At 36.7% G+C, this 24644-nt stretch overlaps 1 protein-coding gene across 1 annotated transcript; it reads right to left on the bottom strand.

The window, feature by feature from the left end:
- Window positions 1–2074, bottom strand: LOC136320788 (olfactory receptor 8H1-like). Its single transcript, XM_066253938.1, has 2 exons — window positions 2048–2074; window positions 1–967 (listed from the first exon to the last, which is right to left on the bottom strand). The coding sequence occupies exon 2, from the start codon at window positions 946–948 to the stop codon at window positions 1–3; it is 948 nt and encodes a 315-aa protein (XP_066110035.1). The 5' UTR covers window positions 949–967; window positions 2048–2074.
- Window positions 2075–24644: the final 22570 nt, after the last annotated feature.

Here is a 24644-nt window from a genome sequence, read left to right as displayed (position 1 = left end):
TTATTTTAACAGCCCGGTGCCCCTTCTCTTCTGCATGGCTCTAAGGACAGCATTTTTCACCTCCTTATTCCTAAGGCTATAAATGAGTGGATTCAGCATGGGGATCACAATAGTGTAAAAAACAGAAGCCACTTGATCCTTTCCCAAGGAGTAGGACTTACGTGGTTTTAAATAAGTAAAAATCATAGTGCCATAAAAGATGGTGACTCCCAGCAAGTGGGAGGCACAGGTAGAGAATGCTTTTTGTTTTCCTGAAGTGGAAGCCATTTTCAGGACAGTGGACAGAATGGACAGGTAAGACACAGATATTGTGATAAGAGATACAATTAGGATGGAGCCAGCCAAAATGAATATCATTAACTCGGTGCCATGTGTATCAGTGCAGGACAGGGCTAGAAGTGGAGAAGTGTCACAGAAAAAGTGATGGATTACATTGGAGTCACAGAAATGCAGTCTGTTCATGAAAAGCACATTGATAGTGGAGTTCATCAAGCCAATCAAATAGGACCCAAAGACGAGGCAACAACAGAGTCTTTTGGACATAACGACTGGGTAGTATAGAGGATTGCAGATAGCTACATAGCGGTCATAGGCCATTGTGGAGAGAAGAAGACATTCAGTGGCACCCAAGAAGACAAAAAAGTACATCTGGGTGAAGCAGCTCATGTATGAAATGGACTTGGAGGAAATTAATAGGTTCTCTAAGGTTTTAGGTGTAATGACATTTGAGTAACTAATGTCAAGAAGTGACAGGTTACTGAGAAAAAAATACATGGGGGTGTGAAGCTGGATATCCAGATGAATTATCAAAATCATCCCTGCATTTCCCAGGATGCTAATCAGGTACACCAGGAGAAAGAGTGTGAAGAGAACCAGCTGGAGCTCTTGAGAATCTGTTAACCCCGTCAGAACAAAGTCAGACACGTTTGTGTTATTCCTTCTATCCATTGTGTTCAACTGCTTCAAACTGTTGAGAAACAAAGGGGATGCTTAGCCAGAATGAGTTCAAAAAGGTTTATTTATATTAGTCCAGTATTTCTAAAAATTCGTAATAATGAGTGGTTTACAGAATATAATGGGAAAAATTAAATTTAATGGGCTAATATAGAAATATGTCTAATTTTTTTGATGTTTATAACAACTTCATGCATAATTGCCCAAAATTAGAAGTAACCAAAATATCCCATAGGATACGGACAAACAATGGAGTATGGTGCCGAGTTACAAACAAATGAGATATCAAGCTATGAAAAGAGAGACTATTTAAATGCAAATTTCTAAGTGAAAGAAGCCAATCTAAAAAGAGTACATATGACCTGACCAGGCTTTGATGCAGTGGATAGAGTATCAGACTGGGGTGCAGTGGACCCAGATTAGAGACCCCAAGGTCACCAGCTTGAGTGAGGGCTCATCTGGTTTGAGCAAGGCTCACCAGCTTGGACCCAAGGTCGCTGGCTCGAGCAAGGAGTTATTCAGTCTGTTGTAGCCCCATGGTCAAGGCACATATGAGAAAGCAATCAATGAACAACTAAGGTGTCGCGACGAAAAACTGATGATTGATGCTTCTCATCTCTCTCAGTTCCTGTCTGTCTGTTCCTATCTCTCTCTCTCTCTGTCTCTGAAAAAAAAGACTAGATATGGTGTGATTGCAGCCATATGATATTTCAGAAATGGCAAAACTGTGGTGTTGGTAAGTAGGTAAAGTGCAGGATTTTTAGAGCAGTGAAACTATTTTGTATAAAACTATAATGTTGGACACATGACATTATCCATTTGTCCCAAGCCACAGAAAGTACAACACAAAGAGTAAACTCTAACAGAAACTACAAACTTAGTTAATAATGCACCAGTGTTAGTTCCAGACTGCAGTAAATGAACCACACTGATGTGGATGTTGGAGGGAGAGTCTAAGTATGTGTGTGGGGAAACACTGCTCAATATTGCTGTGAACCTGAAACTGCTCTCAGAATACTGTCTACTGATTTGTAACATATCATCCTTTCTGAAGGGCATTTTGGGCCATTACAATTTTCTGGCTGAGCCTGACCTGTGCTGGTGCAGTGGATGAAGCGTTGACCCGGAATGCTGAGGTTGCCAGTTCAAAACCCTGGGCTTGCGCAGTCAAGGCACATATGGGAGTTGATGCTTCCTGCTCCTCCTCCTTTCTCTCTCCCTTTCTTTCTCTCTCTCTAAAAATGAATAAATAAAATCTGAAAGAAAATTTAAAAAAATTTTGGCTGACAGTTAGAAAGCTTACTCCACAGTGATTTAATGTAACATTCATGCAGCTGGTTATTGTGCTTTTCTTTGCTTCACTTGTTCTGTACCCAGTGTATTTTTTAAACTAAATCTCTTGGGGTGACACTGGCTAATAAAATTCCGTAGGTTCTAGGTATACAAGTCTATAATATGCCACCCGTATATGGTGTTGTGTATTCACCACCCCAAGTCAAGTCTCCTTCCATCACCATTTATCCCGTCTATCCCCTCTTCTACCTCCCCCTGACGCCCTGTCTGAAGTAGGCTTAAACTGACCCTTGGGCATGATATAACAGAAACCACCATGTTGCATAATTAGAATGAGCCTGACACTGTTTTAAATGCTTCCCTTTATTAATATGTTTGCTTCATCTGAAATATTTTTGTATTTAAACATTTTTCCCCTTTTTATTGAATCTACTGGAGTCACCCTGGCTAACAAAATTACACAGTTTTCAGATAGATGCACAACTCTAGAATTGATCTGTATTCCATACTGTGAGTGTCCCACCCAAGTCAAGTCTCCTTCCATCACCATTTATGCACCCTGTACCCTCCTCCACCTCTCCTCACTCCCCCTCTCCCCGCAATCACCACACTCTTATCTGTGTCCATGAGTTTTGTCTCTTTTATTTTCTTAATAGCTCATCCCACCCCCTCTTCCCAACAGCTGTCAGCCTACTTACTACCTATTAGTCCACAAGTGCTAGTATAAACTAATTTTTTAAATGATAAAGGGCCGCACAGAGAGTTTAAGTAATTTATTCAAAATTAGAACTAGCAAATGTTGTCTCTGGCATTCTACAAAGAATAATTGAGTCGAAAGAACACGCTCATTATACTATATTCCTTTTTATGATTTGAACAAACCTGAGAAAAAATGCTAGATATATAATAACAATGATAGAAAAAAGCAATTCTTATGCATTACTTACTGTCCTTTTGTTTAGAAAAGCATTTAATAGTAACACAAAAAAGTTTCAAACCTAAGGTATTAAAATTATAGACCACATATTAGCATTAATTTTCAAAAGATATGTTTTCCGAAGTTAACTATTTCAAATAACATTTGTAATTGAATTTATTAGATGTATTAGGGTGACACTAGCTAACACAATTATACCAGTGTCAGGTGCCCAATTCTACAACACATCTCTGTACACTGTATTGTGTGCTCCTTAATAAATTATAACTCTAAAACATGTACATTGTTTGTAGGCTATAATTCCATCAACTCTATATTTCTGGTTTCACAGAACCTGGTCTTACTTAGGGTAAGGTCTAAGTGTTATGTGTGTGCACTTTTCTGAAAATGTCCCCATTGGCTCTGATCTTAATTAAAACTTTCTAATTTTGAGAGTATTACTTACCAAGATCCAAAATAAGTGGAAAAAAACCAACTTGTTCCAATATTACCTATCAGAAATTGGTCGACCTCAAGTTTTTATCACAAATAAAATAGGAAAACTACTTGAGTCAAAGATTTCAGTAATATATTCTTTTCTTTGAGATAAGCTTCTTGTAAATTTTTGTGCACTCATCCTGTTTAATTCTGAGGTTAAAAAAAAGATCAACTTAGAAATTTTGTGCAGGTCCTAGTCAAATGGAAAATTTGCCAGGAATTATGTCGAAAAGGAATATCAAGGAGCTAACTGTGAGCATAAGCAGAGCAGGACATGTCTTGTTTCATCCTGATAACTCCAGGGCTTCTGATATACTGGGGACTGAGGATAACGCAACATTTAATCACCCCTGGAGACCAGTTTCCAAGCACGATTGCTTGGCTAGTATCCAGGGACCAATGCTCAGGGACTAAATGCAGTTATGTTGTTTCGAGGAAATAATTGCCTGTTTCCTCAGATTTCACACAACGAGGCTCCTGGTTTGGTATTCTTTTGTGATTCTCTAAATTTTAAACTGCTGATGAAGAAGCCATTTCTAGAGACACACTTGACTACTCCATGACAGGAAGCATCAAGGATGAAAGAATTCATTTTTCACAATGAAACAATGTTTTGGGTTTTTTTTCTTTATGTTTTTTTTTTTTGTTTTTTTGTTTTTTGCATTTTTCCGAAGCTGGAAACAGGGAGGCAGTCAGACAGATTCCTGAATGCGCCCGACCGGGATCTACCCGGCATGCCCACGAGGGGGCGATGCTCTGCCCCTCTGGGGCATTGCTCAGTTGTATCCAGAGCCATTCTAGAGCCTGAGGCAGCGACCACAGAGCCATCCTGAGTGCCCGGGCCATCTTTGCTCCAATGGAGCCTCGGCTGCGGGAGGGGAAGAGAGAGACAGAGAGGAAGGAGAGGGGGAGGGGTGGAGAAGCAGATGGGCACCTCTCCTGTGTGCCCTGGTTGGGAATCAAACTGGGGACTCCTGCACGCCAGGCCGACGCTCTATGACTGAGCCAATCGGCCAGGGCCTTTATGTATTTCTTTTTGCAAAAGGGAGAGAGAGACAGAGAGATGAGAAGCATCAACTGGTAGTTGTGGCACGTTAGTTGTTCACTGATTGCTTCTCTTATATGCCTTACCCACAGGGCTCCAACAGAGCCCGTGATCCCTTGCTTAAACCAGCAACCTTGGGCTCAAGCAGTGACCTTGGGCTTTAAGTCAGCAACGTTTGGGCTCAAGCCAGCAACAATGGGATCATGTTGATGATCCCACGCTCAAGCTGGAGCCTCTGTGCTCAGGCTGGTGAACCAGCACTCAAGCTACTTGAGCCCATGCACAAGTCAGCAACCTCAGGTTTTTTGAACCTGGGACCTCAGCGTCTCAGGTCAATATTTATCCACTCTGCCACCACTGGTCAGGCCATAATGAAAAATTTTTATGTTTAAAAATGTGACACTATTGTAGTAATAAACTATATTCATTAGAAAAAAATTAAAATGCAACAAAATTTAAAGAACAAAATGAGAAGTAAAATGTTATAACATTTTGATGAATTTCTCCCAATTATTTTCTTGCATTTATTAATGCTTATCTGCATATTTATATATTTTCAGAATATTCTCATACTGTATATTTAGCATCCAATACTCATTTTATGATGAAAATTTCATAATATACTATTACCAATGTTACATTAGCCTTTGATAAACCCATAATTTATTCATTTATGATTGTGCCCCATAACTAACTTCCCTGTAAATGTGTTCATCAGCTGATGAATATTTTAAGGCATCACAAGGAAAACATGGTGCAGGTTCTCCATCTGGTTTGGCAATCACCTAATTCAACTACGGAGTAATCTTCTGCAATTTTCTTACTAATTTAGGATTAAGTATTTTCTTAAATACGAAATTAAAATTTGAAAAGAAACTGAAATATTTTAGAAAACTATTTAACCAAGATAAAGAAAGAAAGGAATAATCTGAAAATGGAAAAACTGAGAGTAAGATTAAAATATTCTGGACGTCAGAGTAATGGCGGGGTAGGAAGCGATACCGATAAATCTCCCCCAAAACTCAACAAGATCTTCAACCAGAAACAGAAAAACCTATACTTGGAGCTTCCAGATGCTTCGCAATACACCCAAAGGTATGATTGAGTGAAAAATTGGCTAAATATATAACCAAACCCCGAAGGAAATAGGGAGTAAGAAATGCTCCACCTTCCTCACTAACCTAAACAGGGCGGCTTTCTCTGGTAACTGTGAATATAGAAACTGAGGCGGGCAAAGGGGGTGAATAGATCCAGGCCGCCGCGGCACAAACGGCCGAACCAGGCTGTGGCATAGAGATCCAAGCCGAGGAAAATCTGATTCTGTGGCAACCCGGGCAATACAAGCTAACACTCGCGCCAAACCCAAAGAAAGACAAGCGGAGCGGCCATTTTACCCGGTCTCCTGGTCGGTGCGCAGTTAGTGGGTTAGAATTTCTTCCTAGGCCCCGAGAGTGGGTGCCCGTGTTGCCCCACGGAGAGGCAGGGTCAGAGGCCTTTCTGTGGGCCGAGGGCAGAGTCTGTGGGCAGCCCCAGCGCCCTGGGAAAGCCACGCACGGGAGGGAGTGAGAACTAATTACAACGGTGGAGATTTTCCGTGCTGGAGGCTGTTTCACTCAGAGGGAAACGCGGCCGGCCTCATATCCTGGTTTGCGCGCACAGATAAGGAGTGAGCGATTCCTCCGAGTGCCTCGGCAGTGCACGCCTGTGTTACCGCACAGAGGGGCAGAGTCAGGGGCCTTTGTGTGGGCAAAAGCGGAATCTCGAGCCGCCCCAGCGCCTTGCAAAAGCCGCGCACGGGGACGGAGCGAGACTCAATTCCAACGCTGCAACTTTTCTCTGCGGTTGGGGGTTTCACTCAGAGCGTGAGACTGCTGGCCGGATATCCTGGTCGCAGACAGTGAGTGAGAGTTTCCTCCAAGCGCCCTGGAAGTGGGCGCCTGCTTGTGTTACCGGACAGAGTGGCAGAGCCAGAGGTCTTTGAGTGGGCAGAAAGCCCGCCTGATTATGCTAGCAGCTCTGACTGACTGAGCCTTACCCAGAGCCCTGTGCTGAGTGGAAATAGAGTGGGGAGTTGCCAGCTCTTTGAGCCTCTTACTATCCAGGCAGAGGCAGCAGCAACCCCATAGCTGGATTATCAGGCTACTAATTAAGGAAGGAAAGACTAGGAGAAAGGCTCCAGGAACACGGACTCTCTCACTGTCGGAGCCTATAAATGCTATTGAGCTTCGACTGCCAACGAGACTAAAGCACAATACATGACATTGCCATAGAGACTTATCAACTGCAAACCTCTACCTGAGCGTGCCAAAGGGGCAGAACCCGGGGTACAGAGTCACCGACCAGGAAGAGGGAGAGAAAAGAAAAAGCAAGAAGATAACCTCTCAAAATCAAGAATAATCTGCAGACTTTATAACCTATCCCATTTTATTATATTTGTTCGTTTGTTTCTCTTATCTTCATTCTTGATACTGTTTTTTCCTCCTCCAATTTGGCCGATTAACTCTCTACCGGTCTTACTCTCTCCTCTCCTTGAACTAAACTACCCATAAGTGTTACATCTCCCATTATCTTTTCTCTTCTCTTCCTTTCTCTCTATGAGGGTTGCACTCCAAAACCCTTAACTCTCTCTCTCTCTCTCCTTTCTTTTTTCTTCTTTTAGTGGTTCCCTCTTTTTTTCTCTCTCTCTCTTTCTTTTCTCCCTCTATATTAGTGTCTTCCTTTCTCCTTTACGTCTCCTCTCATTCAAACCTCAATAACAAACAAATTATCTTATCTGGGACTCAAACCTATGTTTGTGGCATTTTGGGGGGTCTTTACTTCACCTTTTTAACTCACTAGCAGTGCTCCCATCCCTGGCTCTCCATATTATCTAGTTCTTGTTCCACTAAATACAATAGTAATTTTTTAATTTGTCCCCCCATTTTTCCGTTTTTCCCTTATTCCTCTCATCATAACTCTTAGACAACCAACACCTTAAAGCAAATCATTTTATTCTTGACTCAAATTTTTTCCTTATTTGCTTTTTGTGGGTCCATATGCTCTTTTTTTTTCTTTTTTCGTTTTTTTTCCTTTTTATTTCTTTTTTTTTTTTGCCCCTTTATTACTTTTCCCCAATTCAGGCCCTCCATCACAGGCATTGTTTGTTATAATTCACAGTCCACCACAAGATTTTCTCAAGAAAGAGGGGAGAGAAGAGGAGAGGAAAAAAGGAGGGGGGGAATAATTTTCATTTTTTTTTAATTTTTATTTTATTTTATTTTTCTTTAATTCATTATTAATTTTTTTTTAAAAAAACAACTCTTTTTGATTTTTATTCTTTTTTATTTTATTTTTTAACTTTTTATTCTTTATTAAATCTCATTAATACTATCAACAAAACCACCCTCAGATGCCATTAAGGAAGAGAAAATCAAATATCATGGATACAAAAGAAAGAGAGGTAACACAGCTAGATGAGGAAAAATCTATGGAGAAAAAATTTAATATATTGGAAACCTTGGAGCTAAATGACAGAGAATTCAAGATAGAAATCCTAAAAATCCTCTGAGATATACAAGAAAACACAGAAAGGCAATTTAGGGAGCTCAGAAAACAACTCAATGAACACAAAGAATATATGTCCAAGGAAATTGAAACTATAAAAACAAATCAAACAGAGATGAAAAATTCAATTCACGAGCTGAAAAACAAAGTAACAAGCTTAGCTAATAGAACAGTCAGATAGAAGAGAGGATTAGTGAAATAGAAGACAAGCAACTTGAGGCACAACAGAGAGAAGAAGAAAGAGACTCAAAAATTAAAAAAAATGAGATAGCCCTACAAGAATTATCTGACTCCATCAAAAAGAATAACATAAGAATAATAGGTATACCAGAGGGAGAAGAGAGAGAAAATGGAATGGAGAACATACTCAAACAAATAATAGATGAGAACTTCCCAAGCCTGTAGAAAGAACTAAAGCCTCAAGTTCAAGAAGCAAACAGAACTCCAAGTTTTCTTAACCCCAACAAACCTACTCCAAGGCATATCATAATGAAATTGACACAAACAAACAGCAAAGAAAAAATTCTCAAGGCAGCCAGGGAAAAGAAGAATACAACATATAAAGGAAGGCCCATTAGATTATCATCAGATTTATCAGCAGAAACTCTACAAGCTAGAAGAGAGTGGACCCCAATATTTAAAGTCCTGAAAGAGAGGAACTTTCAGCCACGAATACTATACCCATCAAAGCTATCCTTCAAATATGAAGGAGAAATAAAAACATTTACAGATACAGAAAAGATGAGGGAATTTACCATCAGAAAACCCCCACTCCAGGAATTACTAAAGGGGGTTCTCCAATCAGATACAAAGAACAAAAAAAAAAAACAGAGCCACAAGTAAAAGCTCCAAGAAGAACACAATAAAACCAAATTTAAACTGTGACAACAACAAAAAGAAAGAGGGGGAGAAGATGGAGATTAACAGTAGCAAAGGACCATGGAGTGCAAAAGTACTCACAAAATAGTTCGCTACAATGAACAGGGTAGGGACCCTTTTCATTACTCAAAGGTAACCACCATTGAAAAAACCACCACAGAAGCACATGAGATAAAAAAGATAGCAACAGAGGAAAGATGTATGGAATACAACCAAATAAAAACAAAAGATAGAAAAATGAAAGAGAAGAATCAAACAAGACACAAAACTAACAGAAAGCAAGATATAAAATGGCAATAGGGAACTCACAAGTATCAATAATTACACTAAATGTAAACGGATTAAACTCACCAATAAAAAGGCACAGAGTAGCAGAATGGATTAAAAAAGAAAATCCAACTGTATGCTGCCTACAGGAAACTCATCTAAGTAACAAGGATAAAAACAAATTCAAAGTGAAAGGCTGGAAAACAATACTCCAAGCAAATAACATCCAAAAAAAAGCAGGTGTAGCAATACTCATATCGGATAATGCTGACTACAAGACAGGAAAAGTACTCAGAGACAAAAATGGCCATTTCATAATGGCTAAGGGGACACTGAATCAAGAAGACATAACAATTCTTAATATATATGCATCAAACCAAGGAGCACCAAAATATATAAGACAGCTACTTATTGATCTTAAAACAAAAACTGACAAAAATACAATCATACTTGGAGACCTCAATACACCGCTGATGGCTCTAGATCAGTCATCCAAACAGAGAATCAACAAAGACATAGTGGCCTTAAACAAAACACTAGAGCACCTGGATATGATAGACATCTACAGGACATTTCATCCCAAAGTGACTGAGTATACATTTTTCTCCAGTGTACATGGATCATTCTCAAGAATTGACCATATGTTGGGCCACAAAAACAACATCAGCAAATTCAGAAAAATTGAAGTTGTACCAAGCATATTTTCTGATCATAAAGCCTTGAAACTAGAATTCAACTGCAAAAAAGAAGAAAAAAATCCCACAAAAATGTGGCAACTAAACAACATACTTTTAAAAAATGAATGGGTCAAAGAAGAAATAAGTGCAGAGATCAAAAGATATATACAGACTAATGAAAATGACAATACGACATATCAGAATCTATGGGATGCAGCAAAAGCAGTGATAAGAGGGAAGTTCATATCGCTTCAGGCATATATGAACAAACAAGAGAGAGCCCAAGTGAACCACTTAACTTCTCACCTTAAGGAACTAGAAAAAGAAAAACAAAGACAACCCAAAACCAGCCGAAGAAAGGAGATAATAAAAATCAGAGCAGAAATAAATGAATTAGAGAACAGAAAAACTATAGAACGCCTGACCTGTGGTGGTGCAGTGGATAAAGCGTCGACCTGGAACTCTGAGGTCGCCGGTTCAAAACCCTGGGCTTGCCTGGTCAAGGCACATATGGGAGTTGATGCTCCTCCCCCCTTCTCTCTCTCTCTCTCTCTCTCTCTCTCTCTCTCTGTGTGTGTATGTGTGTGTCTCTCTCTCCTCTAAAATAAATAAATAAATAAAAATAATTAAAAATAATTAATAGAACAAGGAGCTGGTTCTTTGAAAAGATCAACAAAATTGACAAACCCTTGGCAAGACTTACCAAGGAAAAAAGAGAAAGAACTCATATAAACAAAATCCAAAATGAAAGAGGAGAAATCACCACGGACACCGTAGATATACAAAGAATTATTGTAGAATACTATGAAAAACTTTATGCCACTAAATTCAACAACCTAGAAGAAATGGATAAATTCCTAGAACAATACAACCTTCCTAGACTGAGTCAAGAAGAAGCAGAAAGCCTAAACAGACCTATCAGTAGAGAAGAAATAGAAAAAACCATTAAAAACCTCCCCAAAAATAAAAGTCCAGGCCCTGACGGCTATACCAGCGAATTTTATCAAACATTCAAAGAAGACTTGGTTCCTATTCTACTCAAAGTCTTCCAAAAAATTGAAGAAGAAGCAATACTTCCAAACACATTTTATGAGGCCAACATAACCCTCATACCAAAACCAGGCAAGGATGGCACAAAAAAAGAAAACTACAGACCAATATCTCTAATGAATACAGATGCTAAAATACTAAACAAAATACTAGCAAATTGAATACAACAACATATTAAAAAAATAATACATCATGATCAAGTGGGATTCATCCCAGAATCTCAAGGATGGTTCAACATACGTAAAACGCTTAATGTAATACACCATATCAACAAAACAAAGAACAAAAACCACATGATCTTATCAATAGATGCAGAAAAGGCTTTCGATAAAATACAACACAATTTTATGTTTAAGACTCTCAACAGAATGTGTATAGAAGGAAAATATCTCAACATGATAAAGGCCATATATGATAAACCATCAGCTAACATCATATTAAATGGCACTAAACTGAAGGCTTTCCCCCTTAAATCAGGAACAAGACAGGGTTGTCCACTCTCTCCACTCTTATTTAATGTGGTACTAGAGGTTCTAGCCAGAGCAATCAGACAAGACAAAGAAATAAAAGGCATCCATATCGGAAAAGAAGAAGTAAAGGTATCACTTTTTGGAGATGATATGATCCTATACATCGAAAACCCCAAAGAATCCACAAAAAGACTACTAGAAACAATAAGCCAATACAGTAAGGTCGCAGGATACAAAATTAACATACAGAAGTCAATAGCCTTTCTATATGCCAACAATGAAACAACTGAGAAGGAACTCAAAACAATAATCCCCTTCACGATTGCAACAAAAAAAAATAAAATACTTAGGAATAAACATAACAAAGAATGTAAAGGACTTATATAATGAAAACTATAAACCATTGTTAAGGGAAATCGAAAAAGATATAATGAGATGGAAGAATATACCCTGTTCTTGGCTAGGAAGAATAAATATAATCAAGATGGCTATATTACCCAAAGCAATATACAAATTTAATGCAATTCCCATCAAACTTCCAATGACATTTTTTAAAGAAATAGAGCAAAAAATCATCAGATTTATATGGAACTATAAAAAACCCCGAATAGCCAAAGCAGTCCTAAAGAAAAAGAATGAAGCTGGGGGCATAACAATACCTGACTTCAAACTCTATTATAGGGCCACGACAATCAAAACAGCATGGTATTGGCAGAAAAATAGACACTCAGACCAATGGAACAGAATAGAAAGTCCAGAAATAAAACCACATATATATAGTCAAATAATTTTTGATAAAGGGGCCAACAACACACAATGGAGAAAAGAAAGCCTCTTCAATAAATGGTGCTGGGAAAACTGGAAAGCCACATGCAAAAGAATGAAACTGGACTACAGTCTCTCCCCGTGTACAAAAATTAACTCAAAATGGATCAAAGATCTAAACATAAGACCTGAAACAATTAAGTACATAGAAGAAGACATAGGTACTCAACTCATGGACCTGGGTTTTAAAGAGCATTTTATGAATTTGACTCCACAGGCAAGAGAAGTGAAGGCAAAAATTAATGAATGGGACTACATCAGACTAAGAAGTTTTTGCTCAGCAAGAGAAACTGATAACAAAATAAACAGAAAGCCAACTAAATGGGAAATGATCTTTTCAAACAACAGCTCAGATAAGGGCCTAATATCCAAAATATACAAAGAACTCATAAAACTCAACAACAAACAAACAAACAATCCAATAAAAAAATGGGAAGAGGATATGAACAGACACTTCTCCCAGGAAGAAATACAAATGGCCAACAGATATATGAAAAGATGCTCATCTTCTTTAGCTATTAGAGAAATGCAAATCAAAACGGCAATGAGATACCACCTCACACCTGTTCGATTAGCTGTTATTAGCAAGTCAGGTAATAGCAAATGTTGGAGAGGCTGTGGAGAAAAAGGAACCCTCATCCACTGTTGGTGGGAATGTAAAGTAGTACAACCATTATGGAAGAAAGTATGGTGGTTCCTCAAAAAACTGCAAATAGAACTACCTTATGACCCAGCAATTCCTCTACTGGGTATATATCCCCAAAACTCAGAAACATTGATACGTAAAGACACATGCAGCCCCATGTTTATTGCAGCATTGTTCACAGTGGCCAGGACATGGAAACAACCAAAAAGCCCATCAATAGATGACTGGATAAAGAAGATGTGGCACATATACACTATGGAATACTACTCAGCCATAAGAAATGATGACATCGGAACATTTACAGCAAAATGGTGGGATCTTGATAACATGATACGAAGCGAAATAAGTAAATCAGAGAAAAACAGGAACTGTATTATTCCATACGTAGGTGGGACATAATAGTGAAACTAAGAGACATTGATAAGAGTGTGGTGGTTAGGGGGGGGAGTGGGGAATGTATAGGGGGTGAGGAGGGGCACAAAGAAAACAAGATAGAAGGTGACAGAGGACAATCTGACTTTGGGTGGTGGGTATGCAACATAATTGAACGACAAGATAACCTGGACTTGTTATCTTTGAATATATGTATCCTGATTTATTGATGTCACCCCATTAAAAAAATAAAATTATAAAAAAAAATATTCTTGTGAGTCTTGCATTAATTTATGATAATTAAATCAATTTCAATGTTGATTTAAATGTGAGTCTTATAGGAAAGAGTGTTCATACTCCAGAATTTCAGAAAATAATTTGTTGGTTTTGAAAACAATAATTTGTTGGTTTTGTATGTATTACATCTTTGATGAACTTTTGGAAGGCAATTCTTCTATTCACAAAAACTAGTGCTGCTAAGACATGATTATTTGGAAATTAAAAAGCCAGCACCAATCTATTTGATGTAGGTAACCTTGGGATTGAAGGCAAAGGAGAAACTAATGGTAATTCTCAATGTCATTGCCACCTTAATAAGCAGGGCGATTGCAAAATTAACAGGAACAAGTTTTTCTTGCTTAATGTTTTCCCAATTTGAAACTCATTCCAGTTATTGATGATTGCTGGGCTATTGTGTCATTTATTTCATGGCAGAAACCAAAGTCTGATCAGAGATTTTAAATCTGTCTACTTCGCTCTTTGGACATATTCTTATCTTCTATGTTTGTTTGTTTTCACGTCTTACATTCTGATAGCACAATATCCTCTAGGCATATGTTACATTTTTATGTACACAGCTCTAGAAACAACCATTTCTCCAAGGATGATGGCATTTGGAAACCAGGATTTGGTCCACATATTCTATTTTCACATGTGCACTTACATTTTTCCCATAACAATACACTTGAAATCTATATAGTCTAATTAACCAATGTCACTCCAATAAATTTAATGTAAAGTATTTCTCACATACTTTCAATGCTTTTAAATTTCCAAATCATTGTTATTATAACTTTTCAAATGAAGACTCTATGATGTAAGTAAAAATGTTTGATTTGGGGAACTATAATTATGTATTTGTGTCCAGAAATATTTACTAGCATTCTGGCCAACTGAAAATTTTTTAATCTCTTTAAATCTGTGTCCATGTCTAGAAAGTGACAATAATAATACCTGTCTCATGTGTTTGTGAAGATAACGTTAAACTATATAGATTCAAAATATCTTGCATGTTTTATTGAAAATATGATAGGCAACCAATCAATAATTTTTGAGTTCTTAACATAAATGACTTTATAATAATTTATTATATCTATACATTCACATTCATTAAGCTATTTTTTACTCTTGAGCAACTGCATGAATCATAATTTTTTGTTTCTTTTAAAAAAATGTAATACAGAATACACATTGATTTGTTTTCTTTAGATAAATAACCAGAAGTGTTATTCTGGGGCCACAATTACATTCCTCTACCTACCACTGTGAGACATTCTAGAATATTCTGGCAAATTTTTCTTTCTATGAACATTTCCCATGACTATCAGTTTCATCAAAACCTTTTTTTACATTGACCACTTCCATCTTCTCAAGTTCTATATTTAATAAAGATTGATAAATCAAAAGTTTTCTTGTTTGGTATTTACTTCATTACTACAAATGAGGAACACTTCCTCGTATGTTTGTTTACTATTTATATGTTCATCACTTTAAATATTATTGAAAACCTAATTCCAATCAGTGGCTAATTTTTAAACTGTACTAGATGGAAAAACTCATTTTAAAAATTATTTTTCTTTATTTACATTTCAGTATCAAATATGCTAGTACATGATAGGCAAAAAAAATCATTTGAAATAATTAATAATCAATTAATTAAACCAATAAGTATTGAGCTCCCACAATTTGATACTTTTCTAATAATCCTAAAAGTGTGAAGATGAATAAGATGCAGTCTTATCCTCATGAGAATAAATAGCTCAGAAGAGGAGTTAGAAGTAAAAACAAAAATTTACAATCCATTTTTACACTACAATGTTCAATGACAGAGCAATGCAGGAAGAAATCTAATATTCTGAAGGAAATTTTCAAGAAAATCTTTAAAGGGATTCAATTTCTTCTTCTTGGTCTTTAAGAATGGTTACTGTGGTCTGACCTGTGGTGGCGCAGTGGATAAAGCATCGACCTGGAAATGCTGAGGTCGCCGGTTCGAAACCCTGGGCTTGCCTGGTCAAGGCACATATGGGAGTTGATGCTTCCTGCTCCTCCCCCCTTCTCTCGCTCTGTCTCTCCTTTCTCTGTCTCTCCTTTCTGTCTCTCTTTCTCTCTCTCTCTCTCTCTCTCTCCCTCTCTCTCTCTCCCTCTCCTCTCTAAATGAATAAATAAAAAATAAAGAAAAAGTCTTTAAAAAAAAAGAATGGTTACTGTGTTGTATTGGGATAAATTATATATAAAGACGCATGCAAGGGCAAGGAGAAAATAATTTATAACCTGGTAAATTGAAGAAAGTAAGCCAATTACTACATACAGAATTCATAGTACGTGGTTGGAGAATGGAGAGGCAAGAGAAGCAGATTTAAAACCTGCAGATTAATATACAAATATTAATTGACTTATGACCTATGCAACTTATGACCATTCGACTTTACAACCACAACGTTAGCCACGACTGCTCCGCATCTGGCAGTGCAAGCGTTGCCCAGGTGGGCATACGACAGTGCGGACCAACTTCCAGCAGCACTACCATCTCTGCGTGCATCATTTCAACTGTTATCCCAGACTCGGTACAGCAATTTGTGTTTTGTGTCTTGGCTATTTTTCATCAAACCCTTCCCAAGATGTCTACCTAGAGGAAATTGTCTTTGCAAATATTAAACCAGTTGTACTGGTAATGCAGTATTTTACTTAAACCTGACAAATGTAAAAATAAGAAACAAAATGGTGTAGAGATGGCATAAAATCAACAAAAAAATTTATGATATATAACAATAATGAAAGAATATTATGATAAAATATGACTTAAAGATTTTTATAACATCATTGCACAGTACTGTACATATAGCCTACTCAACTTACGACCAAATCGTGTTACAACTGGTCTGTTGGAATCAATCGTGGTCGTAAGTCAAGCACTAACTGTAATCAGCTCAAAGAATTTGGACCTTTTATTAAAAGAAGAGGAAATATGTGGCACAAAGGAAGAGTTATAATAGAAAAAAGTGGAGATGAATTAAAGGGGAACTAAGAAGGTTGCCTTGGAAGAAGTTAGAAGGCTATATCAAGAGTTAAGCTTAGCCCTGGCCAGTTGGCTCAGTGGTAGAGTGTCGGCCTGGTGTGCAGGAGTCCCGGGTTCGATTCCCGGTCAGGGCACACAGGAGAAGCACCCATCTGCTTCTCCACCCCTCCCCCTCTCCTTCCTCTCTGTCTCTCTCTTCCCCTCCCGCAGCCAAGGCTCCAGGCGCTGGAGTGGCTCTGGTCTCAACAGAGCGACGCCCTGGAGGGGCAGAGCATCGCCCCCTGGTGGGCAGAGCGTCGCCCCTGGTGGGCATGCCGGGTGGATCCCGGTCGGGCACATGCAGGAGTCTGTCTGACTGTCCCCATTTCCAGCTTCAGAAAAATACAAAAAAAAAAAGAGTTAAGTTCAGAAAACACGCAGACTTGAACTGAGACAGCAGCAATGATGAATAGAAAAGAAGAGGAAAGTTATTTAAGAAACAGAATCAGCAATAACTAATCCAATAAATATTTGCATAGAGTAGAAGATAAACCTAAGCTCACTTGCTGGATATTGTTTTGTATGATCCAGTATAACAAAACACCTTTATCCAGAAAAAAATAATATAAAAATAGAAATTGTGTACTGGAACAGCAGTGAGAATAGCTTTAAATGTTGAGTTTGAGAAATTTGAGTGACATTCAGAAAAAAAAATTATTTTTCTTGAGTGAGATTTAATATAATTAGATGTCGACTAGAAGTATGAATGTATCTCTTACTCGGACTTTCATAGATATCTTAGCGTGTGAAAAAAATTATTTTGTAACACCAGTGTAGTAAAAAGCAAACTGGACTGAAATTCAGAATATATGCAGCTTTTCTTTTTGATTGTTTTTTTCTTTCTCTTTGGGACTTTGTTTTCTGAACGAATTATAAGGCCCTATTTGATTATAAATTTCTATTATTCTGAAAAAAGAACACAGTGCCCAAAAGAGGCCTTATCACCTCTTTGAAATTCATAAGTTACAGTCTATTTAACAGCCGTCAGCAGAACGCCTAATTTTAGGAAAGATACCTGGAGGCCAACACGCATAACCATCCATAGTATACTCAAATGGCACCCCACAAAGTCTCTCCAAAATGCCGTCCATCTTTGGCTTGAATTTTCTAAATCATCTTTATTTTCTATGCATCTCACTTAATCTTAGTATCTTATATCTTTTTCATATAGTTTCTAAGTAGAGTAAAAATATTGCTAAAAACACACTTACTTGATTTTCAAATACATTAGTGCAAAACCTTTAAAGTTCTTACAATTTTATTTCTTCAGACTCTATAAAATAAATATAATTACTCATTTCCCTTCTTTTCATGACATATAATCAATAACAAGAATCAAATATAACATGTGCCTTGACCCTTTCAATCCCATGTTTCTTTACCTAATATGTTTTTAAACCCTTTTGCTTAACCTTGCAAAAGAACTGGGACATTTAAATATATAATATTCATACCTACATATATGATATTAATTGAATGTTGTTTGACAACTATGAGTTAAAGCTGAATTCAACACCTTAATACCTTAATCTTATTATATAAATTATGTGTAGAGATATATAGAGACAGTGATATACAAATATAGCTATGTATTGATATATACTATTATCAGCCTTGACTGCTAACAGAGGCTTTTAATAACAACAAAATCAGGCTAGTTTATAGATCTAAACAAAGAGACCACATTCATTAACATGCTATAAAATTACATTCAATTACTGGCTTAGTGTAAGAAAGTAAAAAGACTTGTCGGAAACAAGGTCACCGTGAAGTGCAGAAGCAGATGAAACAAATTTGAGGGAGATATTTGCTTGGTTATATGGTACTTTAGTGATTGCTGGAAAAATTATCTTTGTAAATATATTAGGTCTTGCTAAATCTGAGAGGGTCATTTTTGTTGTCCTTTTATATTACAGCCTAAAATTATTGAAAGAATTCACCCTGCTAATGTGTAGCTTAAGTAAGAAATATTTGAAGCATCTGAGTTCCTCCTGTCTTTTCCATGGTATCCCTAAATAATACCTTTATCTTTAATCTTATAATATTTCATAATGCCTATTTCCTTTTATTTCACCCCTTCTATTTAATTTAATATATGCTTCTGTTTTCTTGATTTTGGTCCAGTGATCATGTTCTCAAATTGTCCCAGTAGAGCCCAAGCTCTACGTCGATCATGCGTCCCTGATTTGACTTCCCCGTGCAGTGGGACACTCCTGCTTATTAGCAGGGCTGGCAGCCTCTTTGAGACTACCCTTGAGGCAGCTATGAGGATGCTACTGTTAAATGCCACTGGAGGAAAGACACGACCAACACACAAATTAGTTGCAATAATCACACAGGCAATTTATTACTCACAAATCCTTTTGACATGCCTGGGTACAGCTTAAGGGGGCCCCGTCTGCATGCTCCTCTCTCTCGGCTGGCTTTGGTCAGAGCTCAGAGCAGCGTGGAGACAGTCCACATCAATGTTGGAGTCTGGGCGACTACTACAGCAGGAGGCCCCTCAGCTTTAGTACCCTTTCTGGCCAACGCCTTCTAACAGGTGTCAATCTACAGGATTATCACCTCAAACTACCTTTTTGGGAGTTCCTTGCAGGGAACCTGCTTTATGTCAATCTACTGAAATGTTTACATTAAACCACTTTTAAAGATGTTCTTATTTTCATTAATTTACAAAATTAATGTAAATAACACCAAGCCACTTCTTATCTATGTATAACTTCACACACATACTAACTGGGCTCTGCTTGAAAGTCAGAGTCTGTTTATCACATTACAGAGTTATGGCTCTAAGCCACTATATTAATTCCTATCCAATTGGCATAACTTTACTTAATTTTAATAATTATTTTAATACCCTTTTAATTACTTTTATATATCTTCCATATTTTTATATTTCTAAATATTTAATTACTATAACCTTATATTACTCCAACACAAATCCTTAAAAATACCATCCTTTCTCTCTCCAACAAATCTCACAGGTATTTAACAGTGTACCTGCCAGGAGCATCAAGACGTATTTCTTAAATGTTTTCTGCTGAAAATTCATGGACACTGAGCAAATATTTTTCTCATCATAATTCTTGTCATTGCTACTTTGGCCTCTGTGTTTCTCACATTGTATATAAGAAGATTTAGTATTGGCAACAGAAGGGTATAAAACACAGACAGGATTTTGGCTCTCTCCTGTTGGTAACTAGAGCTGGTTCCCAGAGAAGTAGATATCACTGTTCCGTAGAAGAGAGTCACTACCGTTAAGTGGGAAGCACAGGTGGAGAAAGCTTTATGTCTGCTCCTTGCAGAGTGTGTCTTCAGGATGGTGAGAAGTATTCTGAAATAGGAACTAACCACTATCAGAAAGGTAGTCACTGATGTCACTCCAGAGAGGACAGTAAACAAAACCTCGCTGTATTGGGTGTCAGAACAGGAAAGTTGAAAGAGCAATGAGATATCACAGAAATAATGGTTAATGACATTGGGCCCACAGAAAGACAGTCTGAGCAAGCCACTCAGGTGGGTGAATGAGTTAGCACAACCTAGGAGGTAGGAAGCAGTCACCAGGTGGATGCACAACGTGGGAGTCATGAGACCTTTGTAGTGAAGTGAGTGGCAAATGGCAAGATAGCGGTCATACGCCATTGTAGCCAGGAGGAAGCATTCAGTGGTCAGGAACATGCTGATAAAGGAATACTGAAGGAGGCAGCCATGATAGGAGATGACCTTCTGTCCTGCTATGTAGTTCACCAACATTTTAGGAATAAAGACTGAGGAATAGCAGAAATCCAAGAAAGCCAATTGGCAAAGGAAAAAATACTTGGGAGAATGGACCTGGGCACTAGCCAGGATTATTGCAATAACCCAAACATTACCCAACACAGTACTGAGATAGATCAAGAGAAACAACACAAAAAGGACAGTACTCAGTTCAGGATTGTCAGTCAGCCCCAGGAGGATGAATTCGGTGATCACACTGGCATTTCTGCCAGCCATTTATGTGGCTGCTCTATGAAGGATCTGCAGGGGTCAAACAGGAAAAGAAAATAATCAAACATCAGCTTGGATAAATGAATTCAAGTCACTACCTTCTTCAGAAATTTGCATGGCTTTACGTCATCAATAATAATAATCCACAGTAAATCCAGTTCTCATAAGAATGAAATGTTAGCCCAACTCGAAATTTTAGTTGGCTCAAAGTTACAGTGGGTGATATCAATGGCAGTACCCTACATAAGAGCCCTAGGAGAAATTAAAATATCCTTGGAGAGCCCTAATAGAAATGTTTCTTTCAACAAAGAGAGTTGAAGAGATAGATCCTTGATAACAGCATAGTTCAGATTCCAAAGCATAAGACAAGAATCTCATTTTTTGGATGGTATATTACTTTTCAGTGTTTTAATAATATGTTTATGATATAAAAACAGAATCCTTTAATAAAGAGCAAGTGCAGTCATTATTCAATAGGTAAATTTTTGAGACAGCTGTAAAAATTTTCTTCTTGACATCTTTATAACTTTGACAACTAATGCATATGACAAATACATTAAACAATAAAACATCATATAAACATACTATATGCATATATATTTATATTGTGCCTGTTATGTGTATGTATATATGTATATATAATAGGTAATAAAACATAATAGATTACTTATAAAAATGAAAATCAAGTGTCTAAAAAAGAGAGTGAAAAAAATTAAACATTTTCTTCGATAATAACATAACTTGTTTGTTAAAATTCACTTGTTCCAGGAAGTCATTCTTTGCTACTCCAACAGATATTTATCATTTCATCTGATTTCTTGTAGCAGGTATTTTCCAATGGCTTATATTAGTACACATCAGATATTTTTTTATTAAGATTTAATCATGAAACTTTTTCAATATTTTTGAATTCTTTCAGTCAAAAGGTCTCAAACCTAATTTTCAGGGCCCCGCATATGATTTGGGCACATGAGATCACGTAGTGATCTAGCTTTTTATGCAGGAAAAGATAGATAATTATATTAATTTTATTCAGACTTTATAACAAAAATACACAAAGAGTAAGGTTCTGATGTCTCATATATTTGAGGAAGGCTAGATTAAATTATTTTTAAGGAAAGCTTTCTTTACTGCAGGATTTCTAGGTAGCATAATGTGGTATTATGCTTCGGAAGTTTCCAACAGGAGAAAGAAATAATATAGAGCGTGTTCATATTAGCCTGATGATTGAACCTATCTTGTATAAATATGGCAATCCATGCTTTAGAAATAAGAGTTCCCTAATATTGAATAAAGAATGAGAAAGGTATATACTTGGATTTCTACCCTTCACAACCACTGTGATTGATGTAAAGTAAGCCATTTAATAACAATTCAAACACTGCAAACCATACTACAAAACAGCTTGGATTATATCCCTTTTACTGAAAGCCAGAGGTTACAAAGAATGACTAGTTACTTTCCACCACATTAAACTGTCTTTTAATGTCTAATGCTTAATTTTCTGGCTTAATTTAGTTGGATTTATCAGCCTTCCTCAAGAGGTAGTTGTGAGAAATAAATAGGAAAATACATAGGAACTGTCTACTTCACCATAAATAGTCTCTAAGTTACATATTCAAAGTAAAACAAATAAAGAAAATAGAGATCAAATTATCTGTTCACCTACTTTTGACTTAAATAGTTTTTTGGTGTTTTTGCTTTAGCTGCATTTAGTTAGTTTTGCCTTGATCAACTTTCTTTTTAAACAAACCATTTTGTTACTTCGATGATGATTTTCTTCCTACTTCACTGATTCCATATTTGTGTACTAAGTTTTAATTTAATAAATAATAATTTTCATCTGACTGCTATTTACATGGCACTTCCTTCTGCTGTAAAGTCAGTTATATATAATTAATTAATCTTTGAATCTCAAACTTAGTTCTACTAATGGGCCCAAATAAATCAATGCTCTTTTCTTCAGATTTAACAAAATTCAAGAGTTTGTAAGAATCAATCTTAGATTTTAAAGAATTGCTTTACATACATTCAGCTCTTACAATTGGCATCACTATATGTTGAGAATTATGTGATGCTTTAAATATAGAGACCTGAGGAAATATGGAATAAACTCACTAATTCTTTTAAGAGAGCCAGTGGACTTCATAATTCTCTTTTCTCTCAATAATTGGAATGTATCTGAGGCAAAATATTATTTCTTTCACATTGTTTTCACAGCAGGTATTGAGAGTTGTTGTTTTTGTAAAGCAATCAGAGACAGCATTTATAATTCCTTTGTTCGAAAACTAAATATAACACCTACCTGGTATTGAGAGGAAACCTGGCCCTTCAGTTTCCTGACTCGTGTTTATATTTGGTTCAGGGAATTTGGAAGATGGAATCCCCAGTGATTCTGTGAGCACTAAACAGCCAAAGAGAAGCCTGGGGCAAAAGTAAGGCCCCGCAATAACTTTCCAAATTGTTGCAATTCGTGTATTTGTCCTTTTCTCAGTTTTAGAGAAAATTGTTAATGTTCCTGTCTTACTTATATGAGGCTGTTAGGAGAAAAAACTGAACTATTATAAATGAACTCTTTAGTGTTTATAATTATGATTTATATAATTTAATTATACATACATACTATCTACAATACATAATTTTATAATTTAAACAATGCAAAGTTTCATTTCTACTCGTTGATGACCACGTGCTTCTAAATAATTATTATTGGTAGTAATTATGAAAAATATACATATTTCAATGTGAGACAACCAAGAAGAAGTAGAAGCAATTACTACATAGAATTTATGTGTATGTTTTCATAAATTAAATTACCTTTAATACTAGGGTAACATTCAATTATGTTTCAATCAGTTATGAGTGTAACAATCAATTATGAAACTGATAAATATTAGTTTTAATATTTTTGTCATTATGTTGGCTGAACATACAATTTCATGCAGCCTTTTAATATTGACAAAGTAAGGGTGAACATAATGATGGTAGAATGTGAAACCATATTGCACGAAGAATAATAGAAATATCCAGTGTGTGAAAATTAGACTCAGGATGGTATTCTTGCAAAAACTGAACATGTGAGGAGCCTAAGAATGGAGAGTGAGACTATATAAATATAAATTCTAAAACTTCATAAGAATATAGAGCTAATTGATATAAGCTCTAAAGAGAGATATATGTCTTGCTTAAATTTTTAAAAAGTCATTATTTAATTGGCAAAATTTATTAAGTTCTGGTTTTGTAGAGGAAGGTAGACAACCATGAGAGCATTTTTAGAGAGTATTCTATTCAGATTAGGGTTATATGGGATCCTTAGCTATCCATAATTCTCAGAGTTTGAATTTGTTCACAGGCCACATTTGACCAAGGACAACTGAAAATTGTCATCAATGCTGGGGTTTGTATGATCACTATGTGCTCATAGTACAAAACCAAATCTCAAATTTTAGGAACATGAGTTCAATGCTTTGGCTCGAGGATTTCTTCTCAAAAAGTGTTAAACACGAGCATCACGCACATATGCATATGTAGCCATGTCCTGTCTAAATGGTACGAGCAATGTAGTTTCCTGATGGGCGAGGCCAATTTTCAAATCATCATCTCTAAGGCTACACACACAAAATAAAAAATTAATGCATATTTCATAGAGATTCTCTGAGGGCTAAGGGGAAAATTTTGTGATAGACATCTGCTAAGTCCCAATTTCTCCAAGTGTTCAACAGTAATCAGCTTTATGGAAGAGGTGAAGAAATTGGAGCTACAAGTGTCATTCTCAATATTTTCCATGATATTTCACATAATAATTGATGAAATAGCATCATATTTTTCATAGACAAAGTCTTCATTTATTTTCTATCAACTAATTATACCTATCATTTAAGGACATTT

The sequence above is a fragment of the Saccopteryx bilineata genome, chromosome 1 (assembly GCF_036850765.1).
Source record: "Saccopteryx bilineata isolate mSacBil1 chromosome 1, mSacBil1_pri_phased_curated, whole genome shotgun sequence".
NCBI classification, from domain to species: domain Eukaryota; kingdom Metazoa; phylum Chordata; class Mammalia; order Chiroptera; family Emballonuridae; genus Saccopteryx; species Saccopteryx bilineata.
This window is presented reverse-complemented; position numbering and strand designations above follow the sequence as displayed.

What these genes read in the sequence shown, in the direction of transcription:
- LOC136320788 (XM_066253938.1), bottom strand. Translation starts at nt 948, where the DNA reads ATGGATAGAAGGAATAACACAAACGTGTCTGACTTTGTTCTGACGGGG.